The sequence below is a fragment of the Pholis gunnellus genome (assembly GCF_910591455.1).
Source record: "Pholis gunnellus genome assembly, chromosome: 4".
Lineage (NCBI taxonomy): Eukaryota > Metazoa > Chordata > Actinopteri > Perciformes > Pholidae > Pholis > Pholis gunnellus.
Window position 1 is genome coordinate 15,846,618 of NC_136530.1, and position 27,994 is coordinate 15,874,611.

Here is a 27,994-nt window from a genome sequence, read left to right on the forward strand (position 1 = left end):
CCTCGCTCACTTCCTCTGTTTATTCAGTAGAGGGGTTTTTGTCCTTGGCTTTCAAATTCTGACCAGGCATCATTTAGTTCCATGAAAATCATCTTGGCATATTGTTCATAGGGCTTTCCTGTTGCCTGTGAGGGATGACAGAAACAAAAACCCAGATAAACCCAAAGAGAAATCACCTGAAAACATTCTCCACTTCTGGCCATATCCAAATGAGTGATGCAAATGAGGGAAGTTTTTGCATTGTCAAAAAAAGAAACTGATATAATATCAATGCATTCACACAGAGGTGATGAACCTTTGGGAGAAACATGTAGCTGACAAAAGACAACAAACAGGTCTAAAAAAACTCAACCTTACGCAAACAAATTAAAGAACAAATTAAACAAAAATATGCAATCATTATACTCCACTTGATTTAATTAAACTTTAAAACGTTGCACAATAACAAAGATGAATATTTTATTGTGTTCGTCAGTAAAAAAAAAAGTTAGTTTAGTTCAGATAAATTATCTATTTTTACGTTTCCTTGTATGCATTTAATTCAGTCATACTAAATCAATGTGCCCTTGTTTTTGTGGGCTTATGCAGTTGAACCTTATCTGACATCAAGCATTCTCTAAGTCTTCCCAGTTTTGATTATTTAAATGCTGCCGTCTTGTACTGATTGATCAGTGGGTATTGATCTTGTGATTCACTCACTAGACCCCTGTGATTGCGTACATTTGGGGTTGCACCCAATGGGTTCTGATAAAAGAGAGGATGATTAGGAGGGTGAAAAGTAGTTTCTCCTTGCAGGCATGCTGGTGATGTCTACCTTGCCATGATCTCACAGCAGACCACAGAGACATAACCTTAATCCACTGAGCATTCCTGACAGTAAAAAGAAAAAGGCTTCCCTGAAGACTGAAACCACAGGTAAGCTCATTTTACCGGCTGCTGTTATGATTGCCTTTCTCTTGCCATTCCCTTGCCTCAGTTCACTGTATTTATTCACAGGCACAGACTTCTTTCCTTGTGAGTCTGACTGTGAAGATCTGGAGCTAGGATGCCCCTGACCCTACACCTCCTAACACTGATCTTGGTGGAATGCACCATAGGCGCCCCAAAGGTCATGAAGGCACCGGACGCAAGGGTAGATGATATCAATATTTTTCTGACTATGGCACGGCAAGTAGCCAACCACATAAGCCCTACTTCTAGCTGTTATGTCTGTGGCCTAATACCCTACACATCTGGACAAGGCTTACCTCTGATGGCCTTACCTGCCTCTGCCTGCGACACCTGCCACCTGATGCATATTCCGTTATCTCAGTCCTATTCTCATCCTGATTGTTCCAGGCTCTCCAAAATGCGACCACTTAAATGTGCTAGAGGACATGGGAACTGCTACAGATGCCTCAACACTCCCAAACCTGTTCCCATACAGCTCATACCGAAAAAATTCCCTTGGTGTCTCCAGAATGATGGCGAGACACATGTGGGAGAATCGGACTGCCTTCGTTCATTCAAATGGGACCCAAGACAAACCAATATGGAATTCAAATCTCTGGATTCTGCACCTCAGCAATGTTTGGCAGCAGCAGGCCAGGGTCGCTTCAGTGCTCTAGCTCACCGCACTGCCAGATGCTCCATCTCCTCTCCTGCAGGAATGTACTGGGTATGTGGAAACCTTGCGTACCCGTATCTTCCCGTGGATTATAATGGGCGCTGCGGATTGGCCTACGTCATCCCGGCTATGAGGGTGGCTCACTCCCTGCCCCAGAAAGCTGTCAAACGGGTGCAACGTGGAATTTCAGATGTCTTTGGGACTCACCATCAATCAAGTTTCAAGAACACACTCGGTCCCATTCTTCCTTTTTACGGAGTTATGTCTGCATTAGATCAAATCGCCGATCTGTCTCATTCGATAGAAGTTATAGCTAATGAAACCGGTAAGGCTCTCATGCTTCTCTCAAGTGAACTCGCCTCTGTTAGACTTGTAGCTTTACAAAACAGAGCAGCTTTGGATTTTCTTTTAGCAGCCCAAGGAGGAACGTGTGCTGTCATTGGCTCTGAATGTTGTACCTTTGTGCCTGACTATAACGCTACGATTGGTGATGTGATTAACCACCTTCATGATACTGCCAAATCTGTTCACCAGGATAGTAGTTCTTTATTTGATTGGTTGAAAACTGCTTTTGGTTCAATGGGTCATCGTGCTGTTGAAGTGCTAATCATTTTGGTTGTTTCCATTGTATTACTCTCTTTCTTTATATCATGTGTGAAAAAGTTCATCTTTAATATGAGTTAAGTACAAACAACTCGCAATCGTATGGCACTAGGATTTTCCTTTTAACTTTGCCAACATGACTAATCCTTAGATGGTATATGTCTCTTAGATCACAGTAAAACTGTAACAATGTGCTTCAAAACACGTAGTCAATAACTTTGTTTTACCATCTTGATAATTACTACTTTTATTAGAACTGCTCATAAACATGATTTTGAACAGATTATGTGTTTTAGAACTTTCAACTTCTGTTTGGGGTTTCAGGGACACAGCTGTAAAACACAAGTACACTAAATGAGGAAACACAATTAATTTTAATTTGCTCTATATCTGTGATTGGTGTTGACAGAACTTTTTTTTCAAGTTTAACAATTGTAAGAAATTGTAACATTACACTATTTGACCCACAAGTATTAAATAATAACAAAACATGAACTATTTCCTTATTTTGTGTAATAACACTTCTGTGCAAGTCCAGTTTGCTCCAAAGAGAAGGGTTACTACAAAGGGTAACGCTTCTCTAACCCAAAGGGTTATTTGGTGTTTTCAAAATAAAAGAGCAGGCGAAAAAAAGAAAAAGAAATATATATATATATATATATGTGTGATGGGGAAAATCTGTTTAAAACTGTAATTGTTCTAAAATGGGACAAAGAGTCTTATTTTCTCTCCCTGCATTCATACAGGTATCGATCCTCACTTTATTATTATTATTATTATTAAGTCCACCAGTCATAATGTGTCTCACCTTATCTGGATGGACGACCAGGACTGCCTTGCGGTAGACCTTTTTAACCTGTTCCGGAGTAACCAGGTCAGCCATGCCCACAGACTTCCAGCGCGTCTCCCCCTCCCACAGCACAGTGTGCATGGTCGACAGCAGAGCACGGATGTTACGCTCCTTCCCCTCGATCCAGTCCAGAATCTGGGTCACAAACAGGAGCGGGAAAGAGAGGGAGCCAGATTTGAAGCAATAATTAGAAACGCTTTCAGCGATTTCTGGCTCTGGTAAAAATGTTTTTAAAGTAGTAATTAGAGGATCCAAAGTTTGGTCATGGGAGACCAACATTAGTTGCGTCATAAACTCTGGAATAGACAGAAAAGCTTCAATAACCAAAGGTTTTTGAGTGCACTATCCTACTTTTGGGAGCTACTGAATTGCTTGTGTTGTGCTAATACTCTGGATAAACAGGTGACTGAAATGCAATTCTACTCAGATGTCGTGATGCAAAAGTCATGGGACTTCATAGTGTTTCTCATAGAAACAGCAAAATATACAACATACAACATCCAATAGAAAAATACAACAGCAAATAAGAACAACAAACCACTCTTTAAATGATTAGTACACAGATGTTGCTCAACATCACATGAGAAAAAATCCCCTGCCTTTATTTTTTCTGGGTCCATCTCTTTGGCCATCTCCTCCTTCCTCATCTCTGCTATAGTCCTGGGCCCTTTCTTATCTTTGGTCCCTGCAAAGCCCTGACCAGATAGCAGGTCATCAAAGTTGGCATGCAAGACTTTGGGCTTAGAACCTGGGAGAGAGGAATGCAAACAACAAAGACAGAAAACATACTGTTTTAAAGCCATTTTAAGCCACTTACCATCCTGTACTATATGCTGCAATGCTCTGAGAACTACTGATTGAGTGAGAGATTAACTCCCACTAAAGAATGAATGGGCTTGGTACTTTATGTAACAGAGACAATACAGATAAACATGTAGAGAGGAGTAATTCAAAATATATAATGTATACAGGGCATCTAGCTTCAAATAAGTATGGCAATTTATGTAAAAGATTTCAGGGCTACAAGAATTTAACAAATTCACAACCTGACCACGTGGTTTTCATCATAAGAGACAACATCTCATCCACATCTCATGCTCACCCATGCTAGCCTGTGCTTTGGCCCCAGCACTGGGCGAGCCTCCCCCCATTGCAGAGAAGCTGACGTTGTAGTTGGGTCGGTTCTGGGGCGACGTGTGAGGCATGGGGGTGTGACTGGGGCTGGGCTTTGGCTGCGGGGCAGGGCCCTGTCCTTGCTGTTGCCATCCTCCACCACCTCCAGCACCTGGCTGCCACGATGGGAAGCCGGCTCCTGCGTTGGGCTGCCACCCTTCTGCATGCTGGGGAGACGGAGGAGGTCGCGAAGGGGAGCCCATGGAGGGGAGGGAAGGGGCGGTTCCAGTAGGAGTGGTGGGTTTGCTGGAGAAGCCAGGACCTGCTAAAGCAAAGGACAGAGATTATGACATAGAGTAAGGTTGAAATAACAACGGCTAATGTGCTACAGAATATTTCCAGTGACTGACCTCCGAGGTTTCCCCCGAGGTTTCCTAAGTCAGCGAACGGGTCCAAGGTGTTTGGCTTGGTTTGGTGGGTGGGGGTGCTGTTGGCCGAGCCTGTGGGGCTAGTAGTGGCTGACCGACTGCCCATACCAAAGCCTGCTGCTGGAAAAATCAACAAACACAAGTCATATATTTGTAGCCCTTCATTTTACCGAGTTATTTTGGTCTTCAGCATTTAGTTCCACCAGCTCTCACAGATGTTAATACATACAAATGGTTTAGTTGGCTTCCCCAGTAATGCGTTAGATGAACATTTAGTGCTGTTGGTGTTTGTGTGTGTTTGGGTTACTGGTTTCTACCTGTGCTTGTTGTGGCAGGTCTGTTCCAGTCCCATCCTCCCTTTGCGTTTTGCTGCTGAATATTGACGGATGGGGTGGAGGGCGGGACGGGGGAACTCCGGCCTATTCAAGCACATAAAAGTTTGTCACACACTGAGCTGAGAACACAGTGACTCACTCACACAGCCTGAGAAAATAATAACAGGGTTGAGTCTCATGAGAGGCGTTATTAGGGGGCAGTTTTATGTCTAAATGGATGTAGTTGTTAGTTCTTGGAACTGATTTTTTTACTGTTGATATCTCCTTGCTCGAAAAGCACAGATAAAGTGTATTATTTGTTATAGTTAGAGGTCTGCAACCTCTCCTACAAATTGATCAGGCCTGTTCAGATCTGTTTTCTAAGCCTTACTGCCAGCCCAGGTTGGGTTCATGCCAGCAGTATATTACTGTCAATTTTAAATTTAGCATGATACACTGATTAATAGGCCTACTGATACAGTAATGTTGTTGTTGTCTTGCTTCAGCATGCACACACTGCTGTGTAAAGATGTGAAGTCTAAAGAAATGTCTTCAGGCTGAAAATGTTGCTGATGGGGAATTATTCATGCTGGGGGTGAAATATCAAGCCCGTGCAATATCTATGCTTACTAGTCAGACAGACTGCAAATACTCAGCAGACATCATGCAAGCCCATTCATTTCCACACAGTAGCAATAGAGAAAAGCTTGTGAGTGAGCAATAATAGAGCACACAAATATGAGAAAGGAACAAGTTATTAACAAACATGGCAGTTTAATAAATCTTGATGGGAAAAATAAGTTTTAGAAGTTTTAACCAGAGTTGCTGCACAGAGACGAAGACGATGCACGTTAATGTGTTATGGTGTGGCAGCAGACTTGCAGATACTGCATAACGTGCCTTACCCTGATATGGACTCTTTTATTACATCCAAAATGCTGTGAGAGTGTGCAGCAGAAGCATGCCTTACCCAAGCTTGTAGGCTGCAGGGTGGGTGATGGAGAGCGAGCAGCATGCAGGAAGGGGTCTGGCTGCCCTACATTACCTTGTCCGAGGAATGAACCCATCATGTCCTGAGGCTTAGGCATGGGACCCGTCCCAAAGGGATCAAATGCTGAGGGACACAAACATACCCACCATTATCATTGCCTTACTCTAGAAAATTGTATGGCCAAAATCTTTTACTTTTATAAAAGTTGTTTCATTTTATTTTCTTCACTTTTGAAATACAGAATGTGTTTTTCAGATATCTAAATTATCATGACATGAGAATTTGAGAATAGCATATTTTTGCCTTCTTGCCATTTATATTTTAATGCGTTTATTTTTTTATAATTACTAACTGATGAAATTTGTGAGAAGATGTTGAAAGCACCAGAGAGAGCTATTAAGCTGACCTAGACTACTATTTCTAAATTTAAGAATGAACTTTCACGCTTAATTAACTATATCAGTCATTAGGAAAAAACACTAAAACCCTAAATGTGAACCAAGCAATCTAAACTTATTTTAAGCAATATCACATTTTAATATTTGTTTTAGGGTTGTGTTTCAAATCGTATGTACTTTACAACTTGGGATCTCACCTGTTGGTGCAGGAGAGGGACATGGCGAGGCAGTGTTTGGGACTACTTTATGTGGTGTGGACTGGGCAGATGACGCCCCACTGGTTGGCTGGGGTGGGCCCCCGAACAAGTCCCCTAGGAGGTCAGTAGTTGCGGCTGCAGCAGAAGGGGGATGAGATGAAGGTCGGTTCACCTCATCCCCATCGAGGCCAAGAAGATCCACTTCCTCGGCGGGTGCAGGGGCGGCAGGCATTGAAGCAGGGGGTTCGGGTCTCTGGGGGGCCGTGCCGGCGTTGCTTCGCTGGCTGGAGAGAGAGAGCATCTCATCATCCGAGGGCTCGCTCTCCTCACCATGGCCCCGACTCTCTGCACCTGCATTAGGCCGACTTGGCTCTGCAGGTGTATGAGAATGAGGAAAGAGGTAGAGGGGAGGGGAGCGGTGTAATTAATTACCAAATGAGACAGAAGCATACAAAGTGGTAAAAGGTAGAGCAATAACAACGCAGACAAAGGAAATTCATTGGGACAAAGCAGACAGAAATACAGAGTAGGTTAAGAGGGAAAAGTTGGGCATAATGGGCAACTATGTAGGTAATCTCTGCTACAAGCACCAGCTTTTCTTCTGATTCTACTGTGTGCTATAATACACTAAGCTGCACACTTTGCAGTTTGCCACTGGTAGCTGCTCTTAGCTACACCAATTAGAGAAAGTAATTTCTATAACAACACAATAAATCTTAATTTATGGGTCCAATCAATAGAATATACAGTATGCTTTTAAAGAAGGGATGGGATGTACGTGTGACTATAAACCTCAGCTAGCATTAATCAAGAGCAATATTTCATTTTGGTAGAACATGTTTAATCTCTACCATTTATAGCTGCACAGTTTTCCCCTTTGCTTCCTTTTGCTACCATCACTGGGATTATGTGCTTTTTTCCCCAGTTCACCATATTTCTCTGGGTACAGGGAACATTGGTCTGCTGTTGTAGGCCATCAGGGGAATTAAAATCATCTACCAAAATGATATATCACTGCATAACAAGGATGAGGTAAATTTCAATTCAATCAATACAGATCGTAAATGGAAACAGCCAAGTGATTTCCCAATAACAGAAGATTTATTGGTCTATGGGTTCAATGCTCTCTGTACATTTTGGGGAGAGTATGATTGAATTGAACCAATCCCTGGTTAGCTTCTCTAAAAGGTCTTTGGTCTCCTCTATTGTCTTACCCTCCAGATCCAATCCCTCCATTTCATCTTGTCGGGATAAAAATGAGAGTTAGTTCGTTAGTGTGTTCTTGTGTCTGCATGTCATGTCATGTATGTGAATGTGTGTTTTGCACATACTACATTATCCTACCTCAAGTTATCTATTGCATTTCTGCACCATCTTATACATTTTGGCATATAAATTTGGTTTTAACTGTATTGTGCATTTAATTGTGTTTTAACTGTTTTTGTAGATGTGTATTAGTCACTTGTTTCTATCCTTTTTGCTTTAGGCTAGCATCAGTTTTTGTAAGTAAGGACTTCAGTTTAGGGTTATTTTAGGTTAATGATCAGTAAGGCAATTAACAAACATGAGCTATTTTGAATTTACATCAAATGCATGCTGTTGGACTCTGTGAAGCTCTCCAGAACAAGTAACAATGAGCTTACAATAGCTTGTAAGCTAGCTAGCTAGCTGGTGTCCTGCTAGTTGTTACATTTTTTCATTGGGGTTGTGAGCTGAAACTTGACACAGGTCCATAATTTTGGCTTAACTTTCTAAAATACTGCTGCTAATGTGGTACAGAGTCTTGACAGATGTTGCTTGTGATTGCATACTGACATTATAATCGCTGTTTTATCTTTGGCTACACGACAAGCATTTAATATGGCAGCGGATACCTATTTAGTTATGGACAGAAAAACCAGAGAGCTTTTCAGAAAGGCTGATTAAAGACAAAAAGTCAATGGATCACACTTTATAAAATTGCTTCCAATCTAAAGTGTGATGTACATTAGCCTTATGTTATTTATTTAATATATATATATATATATATATATATATATATATACATATGTGGCCCACATTATTGTTTGTGTGTCATATTTGTCCCCAGTGTAGCCGTCCCCACTCTACCAGCAATAGCCAGTGCGTCCTGATGCTCCTGATGGCAGGAGAAGAGCACATTGGGGTTGAGATCTTTACAGGGGAACTGCTCCCACGGTGGCGTCAGGTCTTTTTGCTTATCCACCCCCTCCACCTCCACGTCCAGTACCACATGGAAAAGCTGGGGATACTTCTCAGGAGAGTCGCATGCATCCAGCTCTGGTCTGAGAGGAAAAATGGATGTGTGTTATAGTGAGAAGCACAGAGAGGGAAAACAGACTCTAAAAATCATGATTTCAGCCGTCTCTGTCAAACAATTACTTGCCCTCATTGTATTTTCAGGTTGTTGGTGACAATATTAAGATATCTAAAGGGATGAGCAAGATGATCAATCACAGTGATTAAGTAGAAGAAATGTACTCACTTGTTAAACTTTAACATGGTGGTACCAGGAGCAATGAAGCCAGTGTGAAACTGGATCTGGAAGATCTGGGTGTTGGACACCTAACGGCAGTAGAACAAATGTAAGTTTAGGGATATTTTAGTGTGTCATACCAAATTGCATCAAAAGTCAAATGTACTGTAGTCTCTCACTGTACAATTATCTTAACTGTCCTAAGTACAACTTTATGTTGGACTATGTCATGTTCACTCACTGAGAAATCGCATGTTGCTTTGCTCAGAATTTTACTAGCCTGTTTTCGACTGAATTCCTATGACAGCATTTTATATATCAGCTGATTTCTGGAATACAGACGTTGCTCAATGGAGTATGTGGTGCCTAAGCGGATCAAAAGTCCAGCCGTAAAGAAATTGGTTGTAAACATGTCCACTTCAACCCATTTACCTGAATGGATTTATATAGTAATTAAAAAAGAGGGGGAAGTTATTGTCTAAAATGTCAGTTAGATTTTAGTGGTTTATTCCTTGGAACTTGGATTAATGTAAAACCTGTAGTTGCATGCACACGCTTTTACATTTAATTAAAACCTACGAAGCGCAGCATACAACTTTAAACCAATGCCAGCAAATATACTGTTGGAAGTAAAATTCTACGATAACTATAACAAACAATTGCCAAAAATAGCTAAAAATAGAGTTTTGATTTCAGTTAGCAGCAACACCTGACTGTTTCATGGCTGATCTTGTGCCAACAAGATTTTTCCAACATTGTCATTGTGCAAAATTGTTTTTTTTGTCAAGTTTTATAGGGATGTTGACTTTATCAGTAGACAGACATGGTTTTCAGTTTAGTCCCTCTTTCAGTAAAAATACTTTGTAGTATACAACATAGAGCAGATAGAGTTTACCTTGGCCTGCAGTCGTCCCCCGATGGTAGACCTCATGTGGTAGACTGAAACAATGACGTCTCCTTGCACACTCACACCCAGAGGCAAAACTATCTTACCCTCTTGGACCCTGTGCTCTCTGGAGTGTGTGGGAGGGAGAAACGAAACAACATGAGGGTAGAGGAGGAAAAAATAAATGGGGCAGCAATTGGGAGAAAAAGATTTAGAGGACATGTTGAAGAGAGAGAGAGAGAGAGAGAGAGAGAGAGAATGAGGAGAAAAAATGCATGATGTGTTTCAGACTCTTTAAACATACCTTCATATACATCACAGGCTAAATGAAGTCTTGATTTATTTGAAGGCTTACACACTTTAAATAAAATGCCCCTACCTCATCCTCTCGTACTCCTGTGCAGTGGTGAAGATCTTTGTCTCCCCGATGAGGACGTCGCAGAAGGGCCGACAGCCACTGCGCTGCTTGTTGAAACAGGGGACCGGAGTAACGGTGAGACCCTTGATCATCAGGGGCTTGGAGTGTGGTAGACTGGGCTTCTCTGATACCATGCTACACACATAGCCTATGTACCTGCATGGAGAGAAGGAAAGATAATCATTTCTATCCTGTGTTAGTTTTAAATGGGAATGCCTCACTTTGTGCTATGTCATGTGTATAGGATAAGGGTAATGTTAATGCTGCCATTTAGAAAAACTCTCAGTAAACGTGCACTTAAACTCATGAAGGATGTTGTTAGATGCTCTAACATGGACTGATAAATAATACAGCTACTGGCTGGCGGGGTACTAAAAGGGCAAAATCATGAGGGTCTGTCAGCCCTGCAGCCTAAGATTTATGCTTAGGCTGAGGAGACTGAGGACTGCTGGCTGCACTATTCATGAAGACAACTTCTGAAGGGGCAGATATGAGAAAAATCCTGTCTAATGCTGAAACCCGCTTATCATGTGAGTGGGTTTACTTCTGACAGCTTTATTAGATAGTAAACAATCGGATTCAGCGGTAGATAAACACAGGAAAGAAGACATTTTTACAAAGAGGCCTCAAAGTCTAAACATCTAGTGTGAAACTTCTGCAGATGTTTATGTTTCCTGTCCTTTCTTTTCCTCTTACTTCCACACACACACAAACACACAAACACACACACACACACGTTCAGGATTACAAACCTGCGGTGTGATGGCCAGAGGCCGGAACCTGGTCTCTTGGCGCTGAGCAACTGCATGGCAGGAACTGGATTGTTGAAGAGGTGGCAGAAGCAGAACATGGCACAAACCAAAACACCCGAGGGACCACGACCATCCTACAAACACACAGTAAAGGAGACACTGAGACACTTCAAGAAATGCTGGGTAATCATTATATTCTAAAGCTTCGCTGATTTACTTTTCTAGTCTGCCATGCATGTTAACCCCTGCACTGCCTCCATTTACATTGCAGCATTGCAGCAATGACAGTGTGAACATGTATAGATCAAACCACAGAACACAGAGCTTCTAACTTGGTGAATGCTTGCGGTAGATCTTCACTGTCATCCTCCTATAAGAAGAACTGTTAAAGTAGCCAAGAATCTACTGTACCTAGCTTTCTGCTAAATCTTAAAGAAGTTCATTTTAATATGGGATCGGATGATGAAACCATGTGCCCAAACATTTTATGTAACGGTAGTCAAGATTTTTGCACACTGAATTGATTCACTGTCATACATTTACTCAGTTCATTTCCGGTTACAGGAAGACAAAAGCATTCTTGTGATCCGAAGCAGAGCAAACATCTCATTTAGAAAGGGACCGTTTGGTGGAGGTTATGCAAGATGGAGCAATTTGCCAAGCCACCGCACAACCACAGTGACTTGGCAATAACATGCACCACAGTGTACAGTGTGGCTGTCACTGAATTAGAAAAGACAGAAAGGCCTGTTTCACTGAATACTTCAGTAATAGCGATTGTATTGCAAAATATTTGTATTTTTATACATTAAAAGTGCCTTCACTTCATAGTAAACTAAATGAAACATGGCAATGTATGTGGTTAGAAATGAAAAAGCAAGGACAATTAAAAAGAAATGGAGGATAGGGATCAATATGATGAGGGTCTTCTTACCGAGCAGGTGATGACACACACATTTTTGGGATTCTGTTTGAGCCAGTTGTGCATGTTCTTACACACAGCAAACAGGTTGTGGAGGCTGGGAGCCTGGCGAGAAGGCCAGTTACACTCTGAAACCTGGAAATGAGTTGGTGCAAGAAATAAGAGACAAAGGAGGAATGAGGAAAACAGGGATTGACACAGAAACAGACAGATCCAGACATAAAAAGAGCAGAGAAGAGGCAGAAGGCAAATAAAAATAGCGAAGGAAGGCAGAGAGAAAGGGGAAAGAAGCAGGAATAGACAAAACCAAAAAATTACTCAGGAGGGGATGAAATAAGAAGAGGTGGAGGTTAGCAACAACACTGCAGTAGCAGAGCAACACAACACGCCAGTGGCCATAATGAGTCATCTGCTGGAGTTACAGTAACTTCCACAAGCAGACAGGGGGCCGTCTTTGCCATGTTAACTACATAGCTTCCTTGGATGTTTCTGCCAGAGGGTGGCACTGTTTTATCTACAGAGATCCCACCCATGCCTCCCACTTGAAACCAAATCCAGCTGTGCAAAAGTGCTGCATGACTACATGCTGAGATAGTCATAACCATAAAGATGGAATAGAATAGATGGAGCATTCAGATTCAAATCCCGCTTTTGAAATGATAGTTTGGCGGGGACACTTGGGTTGGTGAACCATAAGTTAAATCTTTCATTTAGTGACATATCGTGTCACAAGTGATCATTGTTGTGGTGAGGCATGTAAACGATGTTGAATCACTGCTGTGTTACATCTCTTGAAGATTAAAGATTGTCCTGTGTACTAAAATACAAACCCCAATGTTGCTATATCTGTCAAGAGCATCCACAAAGGTCCTTCAAGCTCACAGTCTATCCCAACTGTGTTTCTTTCAAGCAAAAGAGGATCGTATATGACGTAACATTGAGTAGTAGAGTCATTGGATAGTCATCAGTCCTGATGTTGTCTGTCTCAATCAAACCTCCCTTTTATTTTAAAATAAAATGACTGTAATATGAGTTGCTCATACTGCTGATCCCACTGAGAAACCACACCTAAATGTGTAGCTCTTCCGAGATCTCAGCCACATATACTTATGGTTTTACTTCTCTGCTCTGTATGGTGACCTCCCAACTAGTTAAACACTCTAAATGTACGTGTTAGCAAACAGTTGCCTAATCAACATTGTAATTCATTTAAAGTTGTGTTTCTGGCCAGCTGATGAATATAAGTCAGATATTTACTTTCCTTTTAGCATTGATTTTGGTCTCAACCAACTCCTGAGGGAAATATCTGTCTCTTTAGCTGCTAAATGCTCCTCTAGCTATAGTCGCTAACTTTGTCCCTCTGCTGTTTGGTGTTGGACAGGTAGTGTACAGCGGGTTTATCTGAGCTTCATCAGGGCATCTGAAAAAAGTTGCAGGCTGTAAAACCAAAACAATATGAAAGATGCTAAAATGCTCTGGAGAGGTGCTGGGTATTGCACAGCTGGGTGATACTTATCTTTGGGTTTGTCACTAGTTTGCGTGACGACTTGCTCCCCAGTGGAAAAAAATGTCTTATTGAAGCTTAAATGACAGAGCAGGGGTGAGTAATGATAGGCCCTATTGTGGAAATTAGAGGTTTCTCTCAGGGTGCTCCCATAGTTTATGAGCAGATGTAGCGACAGTCCCCACTTAAAATGCTGGCAGACCAAAAATAGCCGTCAAACTGTCATTAAGTCCTCATATCTCACTGTAGTGTTGTAATAAAGTAAAAATGCTGCAGCAGCCACTAACAACTGGGCACAAACTAATACATCTTTCGGGGGTTTCATCTGTAGCGTTATGAGACAGTATCACACTCACCCTGTTGGAGAATTTGGCGCCGCGGTAGTTACGCTGTGACAGATTGAAGACAGTGTAGTGGTCGGCATGGCGACTGTCGAGGAAGGAGCGAATGTCCTCTACATGGTTCTGGTAGCCGATCTGCACCGACTCCGCTGGGTAGGTCATCACTGACAATAAAACACATCATTCAGCTGCTGGATGCTTTGAAGAGTTCCATGCACTGTTGGTGCAGATGTTTACATACACAGCTTCCTCCATCTTTTATCCGTCTTTACAATTATTCTGCAATAAGTGAATTGAAATGTGAAGAGTAGGTCTCGATTCAAGCATGATCGTCAGCCGCTGCACACCAAGCATTGTGGGATAGAAGCCCTCAGGTGACAAATGTCCAGCTGACTATGTTCTTTAAAGGACACACTGCTGCTTCACACTCATGAGCATGTGAAGCTGCAGGAGATGTGAGAATGAGAGATGAGTACAGAGGGAACACTGACGGTGAAGTTGTCTATTCATCTGAATGTGTTCATGCTTGTGTATGTTAACACGGTCTAAGGATCAGACATGAACCATTATTATCCTGTATCATGCAGATAAAACACACTTTTACCTTCTCATTTTCTACATTGTTCTATTTTCCTAATCAGCAATTGGGATTTTGCATGAACACACAATTTGTTATGTATTTTCATGCACCAATCGGGATTTAGGAACGTAATGATATCAGTCTTATGATACATGTCGGGTTGTTTGGTCACTGTCAAACAAATATAATCAGACCAAACCAACACAGTCCTAAATATAGCTGATTATGGTATGCATTTGTGTGTTAATAAATAATAACTTAACAAATGTTTGTATTTTGATTGTTGCTTATTTAGTCATGGGTGACGTTATAGAGAATCACTTATGATTTGATCTTTCAGGGTGTTTAAAATGCAGCTTTTTTAATTGTGAGCTTTGGACACGGATTCATTATTCATTATTCATGGAGACAATGTTAGAAGGCATCTACACACACAGCTCACACATGCACACAAAGTCCAGTAGCTACAACCAAACGTGTTTACCTATGATCCGAGTTGTGATGTAGGCAATATCCAGCTCCCCTTTAGTGTACCTGTAACAAAGGAAGATGTTTTGAATAATACTTTTCCATGCAATTCTCATGACACAGAGAAGTAAAAGAGAATTACAATCAAAAGCTACGACGACCTTCAGCAATATTTCAACCACAGCAAATGTGATTGAGTCAACTCACACCCTAACAAATCCTTGAAATGTGCACAGTATTTGTGAAACCAAACACCCTTGCTCTGTGTTGTATTACAGGTGTTATACAGGAGGCACGTGTGTTTTGATTGTTTCAGACAAAGTAAACATTTAGACAAGAGAGTCAAAAGATGCCCTGTTCTTGAAAAATATCAGATCATTAAAAAGAGAAGATCAATGCATGACCAGCATCCAAAAGGTTGATCCATCTGCCTCCAGCTGCCAGTGCATCAGGCTGCATGCCATGCATATCCAAGTAATTAGACTCAACAGGCTTTAGAGCAGAAGCTTCCGCATGTCTGGCTTTGGGGAAGTTGTCTTTTTCAGGCTCACCACACTAGGCTGATCTGCCCGGGATCAAAGGAATACCATATGTGAGTTCTTCAATTGATCGTCATTGCCTTTCATTGCTAAATTTAGCTATTCCATATGGAGTTTTTTTCAAAACTGTGAGAGCAGCTGGGGTGCACACACATACACGTAATCCAGTACGCACCATGGAAGTGAAGGAAAACATATGAAACACTATGAAGCAGGTGCAGATTTGAGTGTTATTTGTTGTAACAGACTCACAAAATGTCTTATTTCTTCTATTTGAAGATTAATTTATAAAAATGTTTTTACCCAACAGCGGCACGTGGATCAACTTCTCACTGCACTGCCCTACTGCATTAATATTCTAATGTGCATCAGATTGAGTTGACTTGTTCCCTATAGTGAAAATCCTGATCTAGGCTGACACAGAGGTGCTGTGTGGTCATGGAGGAGTGCCATATGGCCCTAATGCAATCCTTGACCTGGTTACGTAAGGCAGTGCTACTCAACTAGTCTGCTTTGAAGCGAGAGCACGTGTGTCTGGGGACTTTACAGTGTTCCACATAAAGACATTTCTGGATATTATGACTCATCTTACATCATCATATATGTCAATTCCAACAAAAAAAAACATTTATTTGTATCAGGACATAGACAACTGCTAGTAAAACAAACAAACAACCCAAGTTAAATCCATCAGAGCTGTTGCATCTGTAAGCCCTCCATAATGAGGTAATTGGACCGCAGTTCGGGTTTCTATTTTCATCCACTTCTGAGTGAAAATGCAGACTGCAGGTTTCATACATTGTCATGAAAGGTGAATATCTGCACTGCTGTATACTATTCAAGCCAGTATGCAAATTACTTTTCTTGACCTTATTTAGGTTGCTAGAGCACATATTGTTTGTTACCCTGCGGTAAAAATAGAGGAATGTTTTAAAAAAAACATTTGATCTTGTCCTTTGTTTTTGTCCAGGAAATATATTCCACAAATCTGCTGTTATCCCTGCTTCTCTCCTGAAATAGCTTGTTGGTTATTAAAGGAGGGAAGCAGGTCAGGTGTCAGGTTTAAATGGCCATGGCCAATAGCCATAGACTATGCAAATGAGCAGTCTCCCTGACCTCTTGAGGTTCGAGCTGAAGCCAATTAAAATGTACTGCAAGGTGTGGTACAGAGAATGAATAGACGAAGAAGGACACAACTGGAAAGAAGGGCAAAGCTGACACTGGGGACTTGTATTATTTATGCTAATCAAGCTAGCCAATAGCTGTATGGGGCTAATATGTTTCTAACAGCAGCAGTTAATTAATGTTGGGCTAACTGTTATGTGTTTGACTCATTTTCATTTACTGTTGCATATGTGTTAATTTACTGGCATGAGGGAATATATGAATTTACTTCTCTTGTTACTGCACTTATTCATTTTACAATAGATTACCTTTGGTCAAACTCTCTTGTTTAAGGTATCTCATCATTTTTAATCACTATGATTCAATTTGTTCTCCAATATTGTTTTCACAGTTTTGCAATTGCTTTCAGTCCAACTTCTGTCTTTAACCTTTATTGAAAGTGTGTTTATCTTGCAGCATAGCAGTGTAATTACAGACACAGTGAGGGCAGAAGAGTGAGACAACAAACACACACACACACACACACACACACCCATATGATACCCACAAGAGCCAACACCACAGTGCCTGTTGTTTATATTTCCTACTGGAAAGTAAACATCAGGAGCATGAAAGCAATTTTAGGCTTCATTACAGTAGTGGAGAATTGCTCTAACTGAGTCCCCAGTGACTATACACACACACACACACACACACACACACACTCGGGCTGCATCCTGATGGATATTAGATTTGGGTTTTCTACATACTCTCCATGCTTCTCTCCAAAATGTTATTCTTTACAGCCTTTTTGTCTTTTTTAACAGCATTGTTATATATACATCAAAATTGATGTTTTAAAGTAGAGACTGGCAACCAATTAAAAGCTAACAGCAAGGCACTGATCATAAAATGTATGCACTGCAACCCACTGACCCCAGGGTCTGACACACAGGACACTATACCTGATTTATTTTTTAATTTCATCACATTTCTCTGGTTTGATGCTATGATTCATTTACTTTGGCCACTGGAAAAAGTGAGGAAAAAATGTGTGGGGCAGAGAAATAATTATGGAGCGACAAACAGAGATGCCAACAGAGTGTTAGTGTTAATGAAACGGGGACAGAGGAGAAATAAAAATAAGGCTCAATGGCAGTGGTCCAGACTGATCTGGACCACTGCCATTGAGTTTCTCACAGACGGAGGAACACACAGCTGAGCGTCACTGACAGATTAGTTTCCCTGCAAAAATTCTCCTCAGCCAGGTAAACATTCAAGCAGGCTGCGTTAAATAATTCAGCAACAGCCTTTTGCCTGGAATATAGATAAGAGGCGGAGAGGAAACAATGAAGTCTAGTTGGGTTTTAAAAGAGGGCCTTGTTAACAACTGAGCTCGCAGGGGTTTTGCCTTGTATCAAGCAAGCTCTTCTGCTAAAGTCTTCCAACAGTCAAACTGGGATGAATACACATACACCACCTCTGGCAGAAAGTATAGACCTTCAAGCTTAAAATATAAATCAACTATGTATAAAAGCAGATCATTGTGTAATCGAGAGAAACTTCTACCAATGAGGTAAACAAAGATTACAAAAGATTTCTTGAAACTAGAATAGAAATCAGGCCACAACAGAACAATACCTGATCGTAAAGATAGTAGGAAAAAATAGAAGAATAAAACAATGTTTCGGAGATAATACTCTCCTGTTTCTTTATGGCTCACTCAAACCTGCATTGTTTTGTTTTTTTTGCCCACTTTGAAGCAGCTCAAAAAGCTCAAAACACAACATTGACAAAATATTACTTATGAAGGTTATATGGTGAGCTAACAGTTGCTTATTTACACATTCAGCAGTATACATTTACAGTCCACCCGATGAAGTCCAATCATTTAGCTCTGTTTTGTCTCCACACACCTCTAGGGAAATGATCTGGCTCTTTAGCTGTTAGATGCTCCACTATGTTCACCAGCTGGTCGATAGCTTTGCTGTCTGATGTTTGGTGCTGAGCAGGATGTGCACAGTGGTTTGAGACCAGGTTGATGAGAGCAGTGAGGTGAATCAAAACAGTAAAGTTGTGGACTGATCACTAGCAGTTACCTTAAAACAGGTTTAATGATCTAAAGCAAATGGTGCTTGAAACAATTATTTATTTCAGATAAGATAGAATAAAATAAGATATTATGACTTCCTTGAATTGATGTTATGATTAATATATTTTTGAACAATGGACAAGAGATGCAAATTGCAGAGAGACAAAGACACAAGTTTAGTGTTAATGATTTTTGGGACAAAAATGAAAATTAGTGAGAGGGGAAAAACAGTGAAAGAGAGAGAGACAGAGCAGCCTCCTTTGCAGGGTGATAGAGAGCAGCGGACCTCTCAAGAATACATCATTAGATCCTGCCGCTCGTTATCAAATCTCTCTAATTAACTGCTGACTTTGTCTCCAAGTTTTATGGAAAAAAACAGGGAAACCACCAATGGTAGTCAATGGGCAGGACCCAGAAAACCATGCTACTCTATCTACATAATCCTGTCAGTATGCTTGGAACTGCTCTGTAGATCTACTATATTGTCTGTTGTACAGCTCAGTTCACAAGATGTTTGTTTATTTATTTACGAGGGCAATAAACCATAGAGTGCACCCTCAACTTTGGAAAATCACCTGTGTTGTCACAGTCATCTTTTCTGTCCTTCCATGTCTAAATAAAGCTATTAAATGTAATGCAGACAACAGCACAGTTAAGTCTCCAGTGTGTCAGATCACAGCGGGATAGTTTATGTCGATACTTGTCGTGGCATCATCAAAGAAACCTGTCTAAGCTGTTTTAAAGTGTACTGCACTAAAGTGTGGCACATTATTGTACCTCTACCCATGGTACCTTTCCTATCCAAAGGCTTTTAGCCGGTTGCCACAGTAGCCTGCCTCCCACCGCCCCATTATCCAAACCACCCACTCACACATACATAGATATAAGTCAACACACAAACACACACCACCACCACCACACACAGGGCCCTAATGAAATTAATCCTTCTGTATCAGCAGTGCACTGGCCATTTGGCACATTGAACTGCCATGAATAATTCAGCCAGGAGAGGAGACGGCAAAGACAGGAGAGGAGATAGAGGGAAGGTGGAGCTGAGATGAGGGGTAAGAGGCGGCCGAAAAACACGGGGGGAACGACGTGGACAGGAGAGTGGGAGTTTGCCAAGATGTGAGCAGCAGAGGAGCAGAGACACAACGATCAAACTTGCTGAGTCAATAGTGAGAGAGGAGCTGTGTGTGTTTCTGACAATACAGAGGCCCCTTTGTGCTGCCCTGTGCAGATGCCTGTGCACAAACACACTGGGACGACCGAGCCGTGCCAGACTCTGCTGCCTCCCTCTTTTCTCCCTCCATCCACAACGCTGTTTCTCCTCTAAAGTTGTTGGACACTTACTTTGCACCGTAATCAGTCGCTGAAAAAACATTCAATTGCTCTAACTAATAGCTACATTTGATATTTAGATGAACGTGAGCAAAATCCAACTGTGTGACCAGGTCTGTGGAGTGTGATTCATGTTGTCGTGAAACTGTTTTGCTTTACTTTATAAACTGCTCCAAATGATATAATGTCACTTGTCACACGAGGGTTCTTACGAACAAACACAGATAGAGTGTGCAATAACAACAATTTCACAGTTTCATGTCACACCGTGGGTCCAATAAAGTCGTCATGTCAGACTGCACAATATCAGTATTGAGCATTTCAGAGGCAATGTATGCCTGTTATTCAACAATGTAATTATAAAAAACAGATGACATGTCATACATACTTTCTAACCCACATTGCTGGTAATAGCACTAGCACCGGCAGCAGGCAATGAGGCAATATCAACCTGTGTCGTTTGTCCTCTAAGATTGTCCTGATTAATTTGAAAAGGTGAGGGTGAAAGGACGGAGATCGTGACTATATTGTATTTATCTGAAGAAAGAAAGGGAATAGGGAGGCAGAGGCTGAAAGAAAAGAACACAATAGTACACTACATCATGTGTATGAATGCAGCGCTAACTTACGTGGCAACCTGATGCATGACCTTGGTGGAGGTGTCTTTCAGCGTGTCCTTCAAGTTGTCTTTGAAGTTGCTGAAGAACTTCCCAGCTCCTCCCTTCACCATATCCAACAGCCCTCCGCCATAGTTGGCATCCATATCTGGGGACAGAGAGGACCATTAGCCAATCAGAATCGGGAGGGAAACAAAATATATATGTACACAGATGCAGACACACTAAGGATGTAAATCTACAGACGTCTTTCAAGAATCTATACATTACTGTAGTACTAGACGTGATCCTTCAATTACAAAGTGGAGTTTAGAGGTTTTCGTTTGACTCAAGTGATGAACATATGAGTCACTGCCCAACACACCAAGTAAATACATGTGTAGGTATAAAGGATTGAGGGACAAGGACACACAATACAATGCATACCATCTGGACCCAAGTGTCATATCTTAGTCAGCAACCCTTTAGTGATTAGAGATTGTCTCCTCTGTCTCTTTCTCTCTCTCTCCCTGTCATATATACGATACACATAGCAACCACAGTGGCATCAGTAAGGTGTAACTTGGCAGTGCTGACAAATCTACAAACATTAAACATGAGTGTTTGGGTTGGGCTTGGAGCGTTTAGTTGTAAACCGCTGTTGGCTCAGATGGGGTTTGGGTTTGGTTATTTCCTAGTATAATAAAAAAAGAAGTCTTGATTGTCCGTTTGTGTAAAAGCAGGATATTTAGTGGCAAACAGGAACAAATAAAGAGACACAGAGAGCGTAGTCTGTGCGTTGCATTAGCTCTGAAAGCTAAAGCCTGCTTTATAATCAATGTATTTGTGATCCGGCTGTAGCGTGCTCTATTCCACACAGTAACGGTTTACTTTCTTTCATTTACTTTGTAAATGAAATAAAACTGATGAAGGCTGAAAATGATCTGAAACTGTTCTATTTTTTCAACGTGTCATGTTGTTTGCACTATCAACAATCTCATCAGAAACCTTTAGAAGAAAACGCATGCAATCCATGCTCACCATAGTGTCTCTTTAGCATACCTATTAGCTACATTGGCTATGTGCGTAGGCCTCACTGATCACCCTAAACCCTTAACACACAACTGTAAATAAAGCTAAGTAATAGGAGCAACACCTTGTTAAAAGGCAGCTTCTCAGAATCCCTAATTATCCATAAGAAAGCTTCTTCATTGTGATAACATTATGACCTCGTATCTGTGACACCTGTTCTGGCTGTATTACGAAGTTGTGAAAGAAGTTGTGAGTTGGAAACACCAGACATGTTCATCCAGCCATTACTGGGGAGAGGTAAAGTTGAGCATTCTATCATGGTGAGGCGTATGGTTCATATTTATGAGACAGTATAGTGTCATCAGCTGGTAGTTGGCTGCAATTTGTGGGATGGTATTGCCACTAGAAAGCATAACCTAAGAGGAATAACTAATTGGCTATTACAGGCCACACTTGCTTTATGCTGCTGGGCTGCTGTGCCTTAGTTATATTATGTGCCACTTCCGGATTAGCTGTTCTTCATAGTGAGAAAGCCATTTAGTGTATCAAAATCAAGCATATCTCTTTCTCTTTGGTGTCGAAATGACTAAATTATAACGTTGGGTCTATCTTGTGTATTATGGATGTGGGTGAAGGCCAGGTACAGGTCTCCGGTCCCACCATACAAAGTATCCCCTCACATACAGTGCTGATGTTATCACACTTATTGTCAAGTTTTTTACCGATCAGAATCGTCTGAGATAGATAGCATTTGTGGTTTAATTGAGGGGAATGCTTTTGATTGATTTTAACAGCAAACGTTCACACTTACTCACAAAGACATTACAAACACTGTCTCTGAGGAAATTTGCAATCATAAACAGTAACTGCTTTTAAACTCTTTCACTACTTATGTCTATGTCTGATCCCTCCTTTTCTCTCTCCTTCTCCTGATTCTTTACTAAATTAATTTAGAGTTTTCATCTCTGACTGCATAGGCCTGAAATATATGACAGTTCCTGCTTCACTCATAAGGCATATGATCCACAGAAAGTTCCAGAACTCAAATGTAACTTTGCCCGTGGCAAATTAAAATGACCACTGTTAACTGAATGGGCACTCACAGCGTGGCTGTAGTGCATTAAGAAAGGTTTAATACAGTAGCTAAAAAAAATAATATATAAGTCATCAGTGTCTGGGCTTTAGACTTCAAAACAGGAAACCTATTTTATGAAAGATATTATGAATTTACCAGACAGGGACAATCTAACATGAGATATTGCATTATGTGAATTTTAGAATCCAGTGTTTTTGGAGTTTGACCCATTCTTCCATACTACAGTATAGTCTAAAAGTCAAGATATCGGCAGCTTTTGTTACTCCAACTTAATAAAAGTACAGTACTAAATCAATGAAGTACTGCTTTGACTCTTATACATTAAAAGGTATTACTCTAAATACAAATAGCCTTATTTTCATATAAATAATAGTGTTTTTTTTATTGTATATAGATTAAGATCTGAAAGGTCATCTTTAATCTTGGGAAAAATCGAATAGCACATAGAACAACTGGTCCGTAATGACTGGAGTTCTGGCGATAGACGATCCTGCAAGTGCTGCAATAAAGCCAAATGTTGACACATAACACACCACACACTTTTATCTGCTGACTGTCAGCACCTACTGACCCAGACTGGAACAGACCCAGTCACACTTGGTTGTCATGTCCAAATCATTTTCATTATCTGCTCAACAGTGTGTCCTTGTCTTTAGCCCAAGGCGATAAAGAATTCTCACTCAACCCCTAAAACTGGAGTTCTGGGGTTTTCACTTGACACATGGAAGCATAATATATAAAGGACTAAAAAAGAATTAAGGAATAGTACTGCACCACTGACATTATCACATCTGTGCCTGCATCATTTCATCTTTCATCTATCTGAGGAGCGACTTGGTGAGGAAGAAAGAAAGAGAAGATAACAATAGAAAAAGCTGAGCTCACAAACAAAATCCATGTCCTTTGTTTTCTAATGCCTAACCCTGTTAAATCTACTGCTGACTGAATTTAACTTCTTAATCATTTAATTTGTTAATTACATCCAGAGCTAATGCCATACAATCACAATTTAACCTTCATTTGCCAAGGGTTAGATTAGTAGATCAATATCACTCTCATGTCTGTACACACTAATATGAAGCTACGGCCAGCAGCTGTGTAATTAGCTACGTAACACGTTATCTCTTGTTTGTTTATTTCATACAAAAATGTAAGGATAGTCTGAAGGCTTATTTTGTTGTCTTTGCACGGAGGCAGTCTAGCTGCTTCCCCTGGTTCCAGTCTTAATGCTAAGCTAAGCTAACCATTTGCTGATTATAGTTTCATTTAAAGTGGTCTCAATCTTCTCCTGTAACTCTCTGAAGGAAGGGAGTAAGCATATTTCTCAAAATATTGAACTATTCCTTTAATATGGCAGCCATATTGAGCATGTCTATGCTGAGGAATACAAACTGAAATGCTTCCCTTGCATTTAGGCTATATATATGTTTTGGTCTATATTTAACCTCCTTACTATGCACATTTCCCAGTGAGCATGACAGAATGTATTAGAAATGTATTAAAAAAAACTCTGCCTTGAAATCAAGAGCTATGTGAGCTTGACGTGGATCTGCCAATCATGTTCAGATACCTGCAAAGGTAACGAAGTATGTTATGATGAAGGAACAAACGTGCTTTAAATAAATCTCACTACCGAGAGAGCAAAAAACAGGACCAGGCCAAAAGCTTACCCCTCCTCCCTACTCGACCGCCTCCTATCGCTTTCACAGTCGACCAATAGAAAAAGAGAGAGAGAGAGAGGGAGAGAGAGAGAGAGAGGGAGAGAGAGAGAGAGAGAGAGAGAGAGATGACTGAGGGAGAGGAAAAGAGAAAGACTGTTCTCGTTATGTCCAGAGGGATCAGTGGGCTGTCTGAATTTGTCTCCCTCCTCCTACAGCCCCGAACATTTCTCCCTCAATATCCAGCTTGGTGTGAATGACACAGATGGATACAAGCACACAACAATAAAGCTTGACAAGCAAACGCACTGCGCTGCACCCGAATCTCAGGGCTACTACACTGTGCCGGGCCGTGTTGTGTCCTGGACCCACATGACTGTGGCGTCATCCCGGGCCTCTAATCTGCTTAGTTATAGATGCTGCTGATGAGACAAGGAGTGTATGATTAAGCATCTACGATACAGCTTAACCAGAGGAGAATCCCACTGCCTATAATGGCAAGCAAGCTCGTGCAGGCATGAAACGTTGATAAAAGATGTGTCAAGCTGCAGCTGCGAGCTGACGGTTTAATAGTCAAACATCATTTTGCATAAAGGTCTGAAATTCTGAACTACCTTTTTACCTTCACATTGATTTTAAAATGCTTGGCCTCGTTTTAATCTGGAGAGGAAAACGTGCCTGGATTGACCTTGGGTCCTTGGAGCAAGACTACATTCCTTTCTATGAGCATTCTTCAAAAATAGTTTGCGCAGCCTAACCATTATAATTTGCAAAACAGGGGACATAATTAGCCTTTGGGTTGAGAAATGAACATGGCTGGAGATCATGTTGAAGATTGATGTTGCTCCCAGTACCCTAGTTAGAATGTAATATTGCCGAATACTATATCTAACTATTTTCGTCAGTTATATTCAGCCTCAGTCTTTAAAATAAAGTATTTTATAAAACAGTTACAGGCTATGAATCCTGAGTTGTACTCCTCTTTGAAACAGCGGAATCTGTAGATGTTAGCAGTGTTTACTAGTTAACACCAAATGAAGGTTGATATATATATTCATGGACCAGTGGCTTGCTTTTTGGTGACCCCCTTGCTTGTGATCCCTACTCAAAGGTTGAGGGATTAATTTATTAGAATATCTGATACACACATAAATACTGTTTCCTGCAGTCCTGTTGCCAAAGCGATGGATTTAAACCTTTTTTATTGATAGCCTATATTTGATCATCTCTAAACAATATCAAAGGCTGTTTTAGCGCTTATTTAGATTTTTTTATTTCCGATTTATCGTCCAACTGGGTCTACTATGCCGTGTCATCTGCTCGTGCCGTTTCCCATCATGAGTATAATACTGTATAAATCAATGACAGCGTGAATGAATACCTTAGTTACATTTCTGCTCTCCAGTATATTGTGGTTTGCCTCTAATTTATGTTATATTTACTTCTTTGCGTGTAGCTTAGCTGGTATGCGCCTCTCTGTTTGTGACCAGATGGATGTGGGAGTGTGCAGACACGTGAGGCGGTTACAGTGACCAACCTTGCTCATACAGACACCAGGGGGAGGCTCTGATGCAGCAGCAGCAGAGAGCCAAGCCACTCACAGTAAGAGAGAGCGGGACATCAACAGAATAAAGAGCTCTCAGCATCGCCAGAGAGATCAATGAACGTGTCTCCCTTCTTCTAGAGTGCCAACCTTTACCCCTCAGTATCAGGCTGTGTGTGAATGAGACAGATGGATACATAGACACACACACAGACAGAGACAGGCACACACGTATACATGAAAGAGAGCATCCATGAGGCCTAGCAGACCAGACAGACATCTGACACTGGAGCCCCCACCTCCTCCTCCTCCACCCTCCCTATCACCACCAACCCCAGTCCCTTTTCCTCATTGACCCTTCTCATCCAGCTTCTTTTGTTTCACACAAATGTCCATCCATTGTGGGCTGGCTGACTCCACAGAGCACTGCAGTGAGGCTCCACAGACTTTAATTTCAAACGTCCAAAGTAACAGACTTTCCTATTAGCCTGCATTTATTGCAAATACTATAATTATTGCTATTATGGTGTAATATGAGCAGTAACAGTTGTAGTAGTGCTAATGTTACTGGACTATAGTCATTTTTACTAGAAACTACACAGGGCTTTAGGATAAAAAAAAACAGAAACAAATGTAAAAACACAGATGATGCACAAACACTGATTTCGCTGTTCATATGAAACACTTAAATAAATTATGGAGTTGAAGCTGAGAGTTTCCAAAAAAAGGCTTGTAGCATTTATTTTCTTCCTCCTACTATTCATTGTACACCTTAGTTAAAATAAATGTAAATAAAGATGTTACTTGAAACTATATAGACGCTCATATTGTGGGGATGATGATTTATTCATTTATTTATTCTTGATAAATAGTGGCATCTTTTAACCCCCTTTTGGATGGGCCTAATGTTTGGCATGACACATAAATACAAACTAACTAAGTAACAAAAAGTAGTTACAGTTATAACAGTAGTTGTAGTATCAATGTAGCAATGGTCTGAATAGCAATAGTGACTTTATTCTTCTCAAGAGGTTTGTTTTTACAGATGAAAGAATTGATCTCATTGAGGAATGATGTGTCAAAACAAATGAGCTATTATAGCTGAATTCAATAAGCCGTGTAGGTGATTTACCAGGAGATAAATGATAAATGATTTTAGTTTTAATTGGATACATTGGGCTTATAATCCATCATACGCGGCCAGTTGACTAAACTTCTGAACTGAGAGTATTTCGTGCTTCCTCTGATTAAAACTGAAGCAGGATATATATTCTCTTTTATTGTCTAGTGCAGTTATTGATATACAATTTCACATTTAAAGCCCATGTGAAAAAGTAAATAGGCTATGGAATGTGGTTATCATGATATATAATACTGACCACTAGAATAGAGTATTATGTGCTAATAAACATGTGCAGATTAAAAAAATATATATATGAGCATTCAAAGACTTTTTGCTACTTTACACATCTAAGACATACAGTACATGTAGATCTAGTCTGAACTGTATGTTAAATAAATTGGTACTGGTCACCTTATGAGAAGATGTCCAGGACTGGTTTGCACTTCATGTAAGAACAACACATACAATGCAGACGATTTTAGAAATCTTACACAAAACCATTGGCACAGGGACCTGTCTTAATCTGTTCTGCATACAATAGCCCAATCTAGCTATTGAGGTTGGGTCTGGGAGCCACTATGAGCCCTGGAGGGGGTTCCAGGAGGTGCATAGCATATACTTTCACTGTTGTTAGCCATTGTGTTGCCCACTGCTAAACCCTTACACCAGGACAGTTACAGGCCACGTTAATACTGCGTAAAGTCATCACATGTTACCTAAGCGCTCTCTACGTCAGCGACCAATCCCCATCCACGTTCCCGGAGGCGGCGAGAGCTCTTACCTGAGCTGTCCATGGTGCTGCAGTCCTCCTCTCTCAGCGGGCCCGCCTTCGGTCCGATGGTGGCTGCTATGGAGCCTGCGAGTGTGGCGCTGCCGCTGCCGCTGCTGCTGCTGCTCCCTCTGCCGACGCTGAAGCTATCTCCGCCGCTATCGACCAACTGCAAAGATTCATAGCCATCATAACTAGTCTTTTTCTTGTAGGCCCCCAGCAAGCTCATTACCGAA

At 41.0% G+C, this 27,994-nt stretch overlaps 1 protein-coding gene across 1 annotated transcript; it reads right to left on the reverse strand.

The window, feature by feature from the left end:
* Nucleotides 1-27,987, reverse strand: dnajc6 (DnaJ (Hsp40) homolog, subfamily C, member 6; the record flags this gene model as incomplete). Its single annotated transcript, XM_079157732.1, has 19 exons — nucleotides 1-125; nucleotides 3,018-3,194; nucleotides 3,659-3,807; nucleotides 4,162-4,497; nucleotides 4,583-4,720; nucleotides 4,918-5,019; nucleotides 5,885-6,028; nucleotides 6,501-6,872; nucleotides 7,715-7,741; nucleotides 8,610-8,803; nucleotides 9,004-9,083; nucleotides 9,890-10,007; nucleotides 10,260-10,454; nucleotides 11,051-11,184; nucleotides 11,985-12,107; nucleotides 13,833-13,981; nucleotides 14,882-14,931; nucleotides 20,571-20,706; nucleotides 27,771-27,987. The coding sequence occupies 19 exons, from the start codon at nucleotides 27,985-27,987 to the stop codon at nucleotides 24-26; spliced, it is 2,943 nt and encodes a 980-aa protein (XP_079013858.1). The 3' UTR covers nucleotides 1-23.
* Between the last annotated feature and the right edge of the window lie 7 nt (nucleotides 27,988-27,994).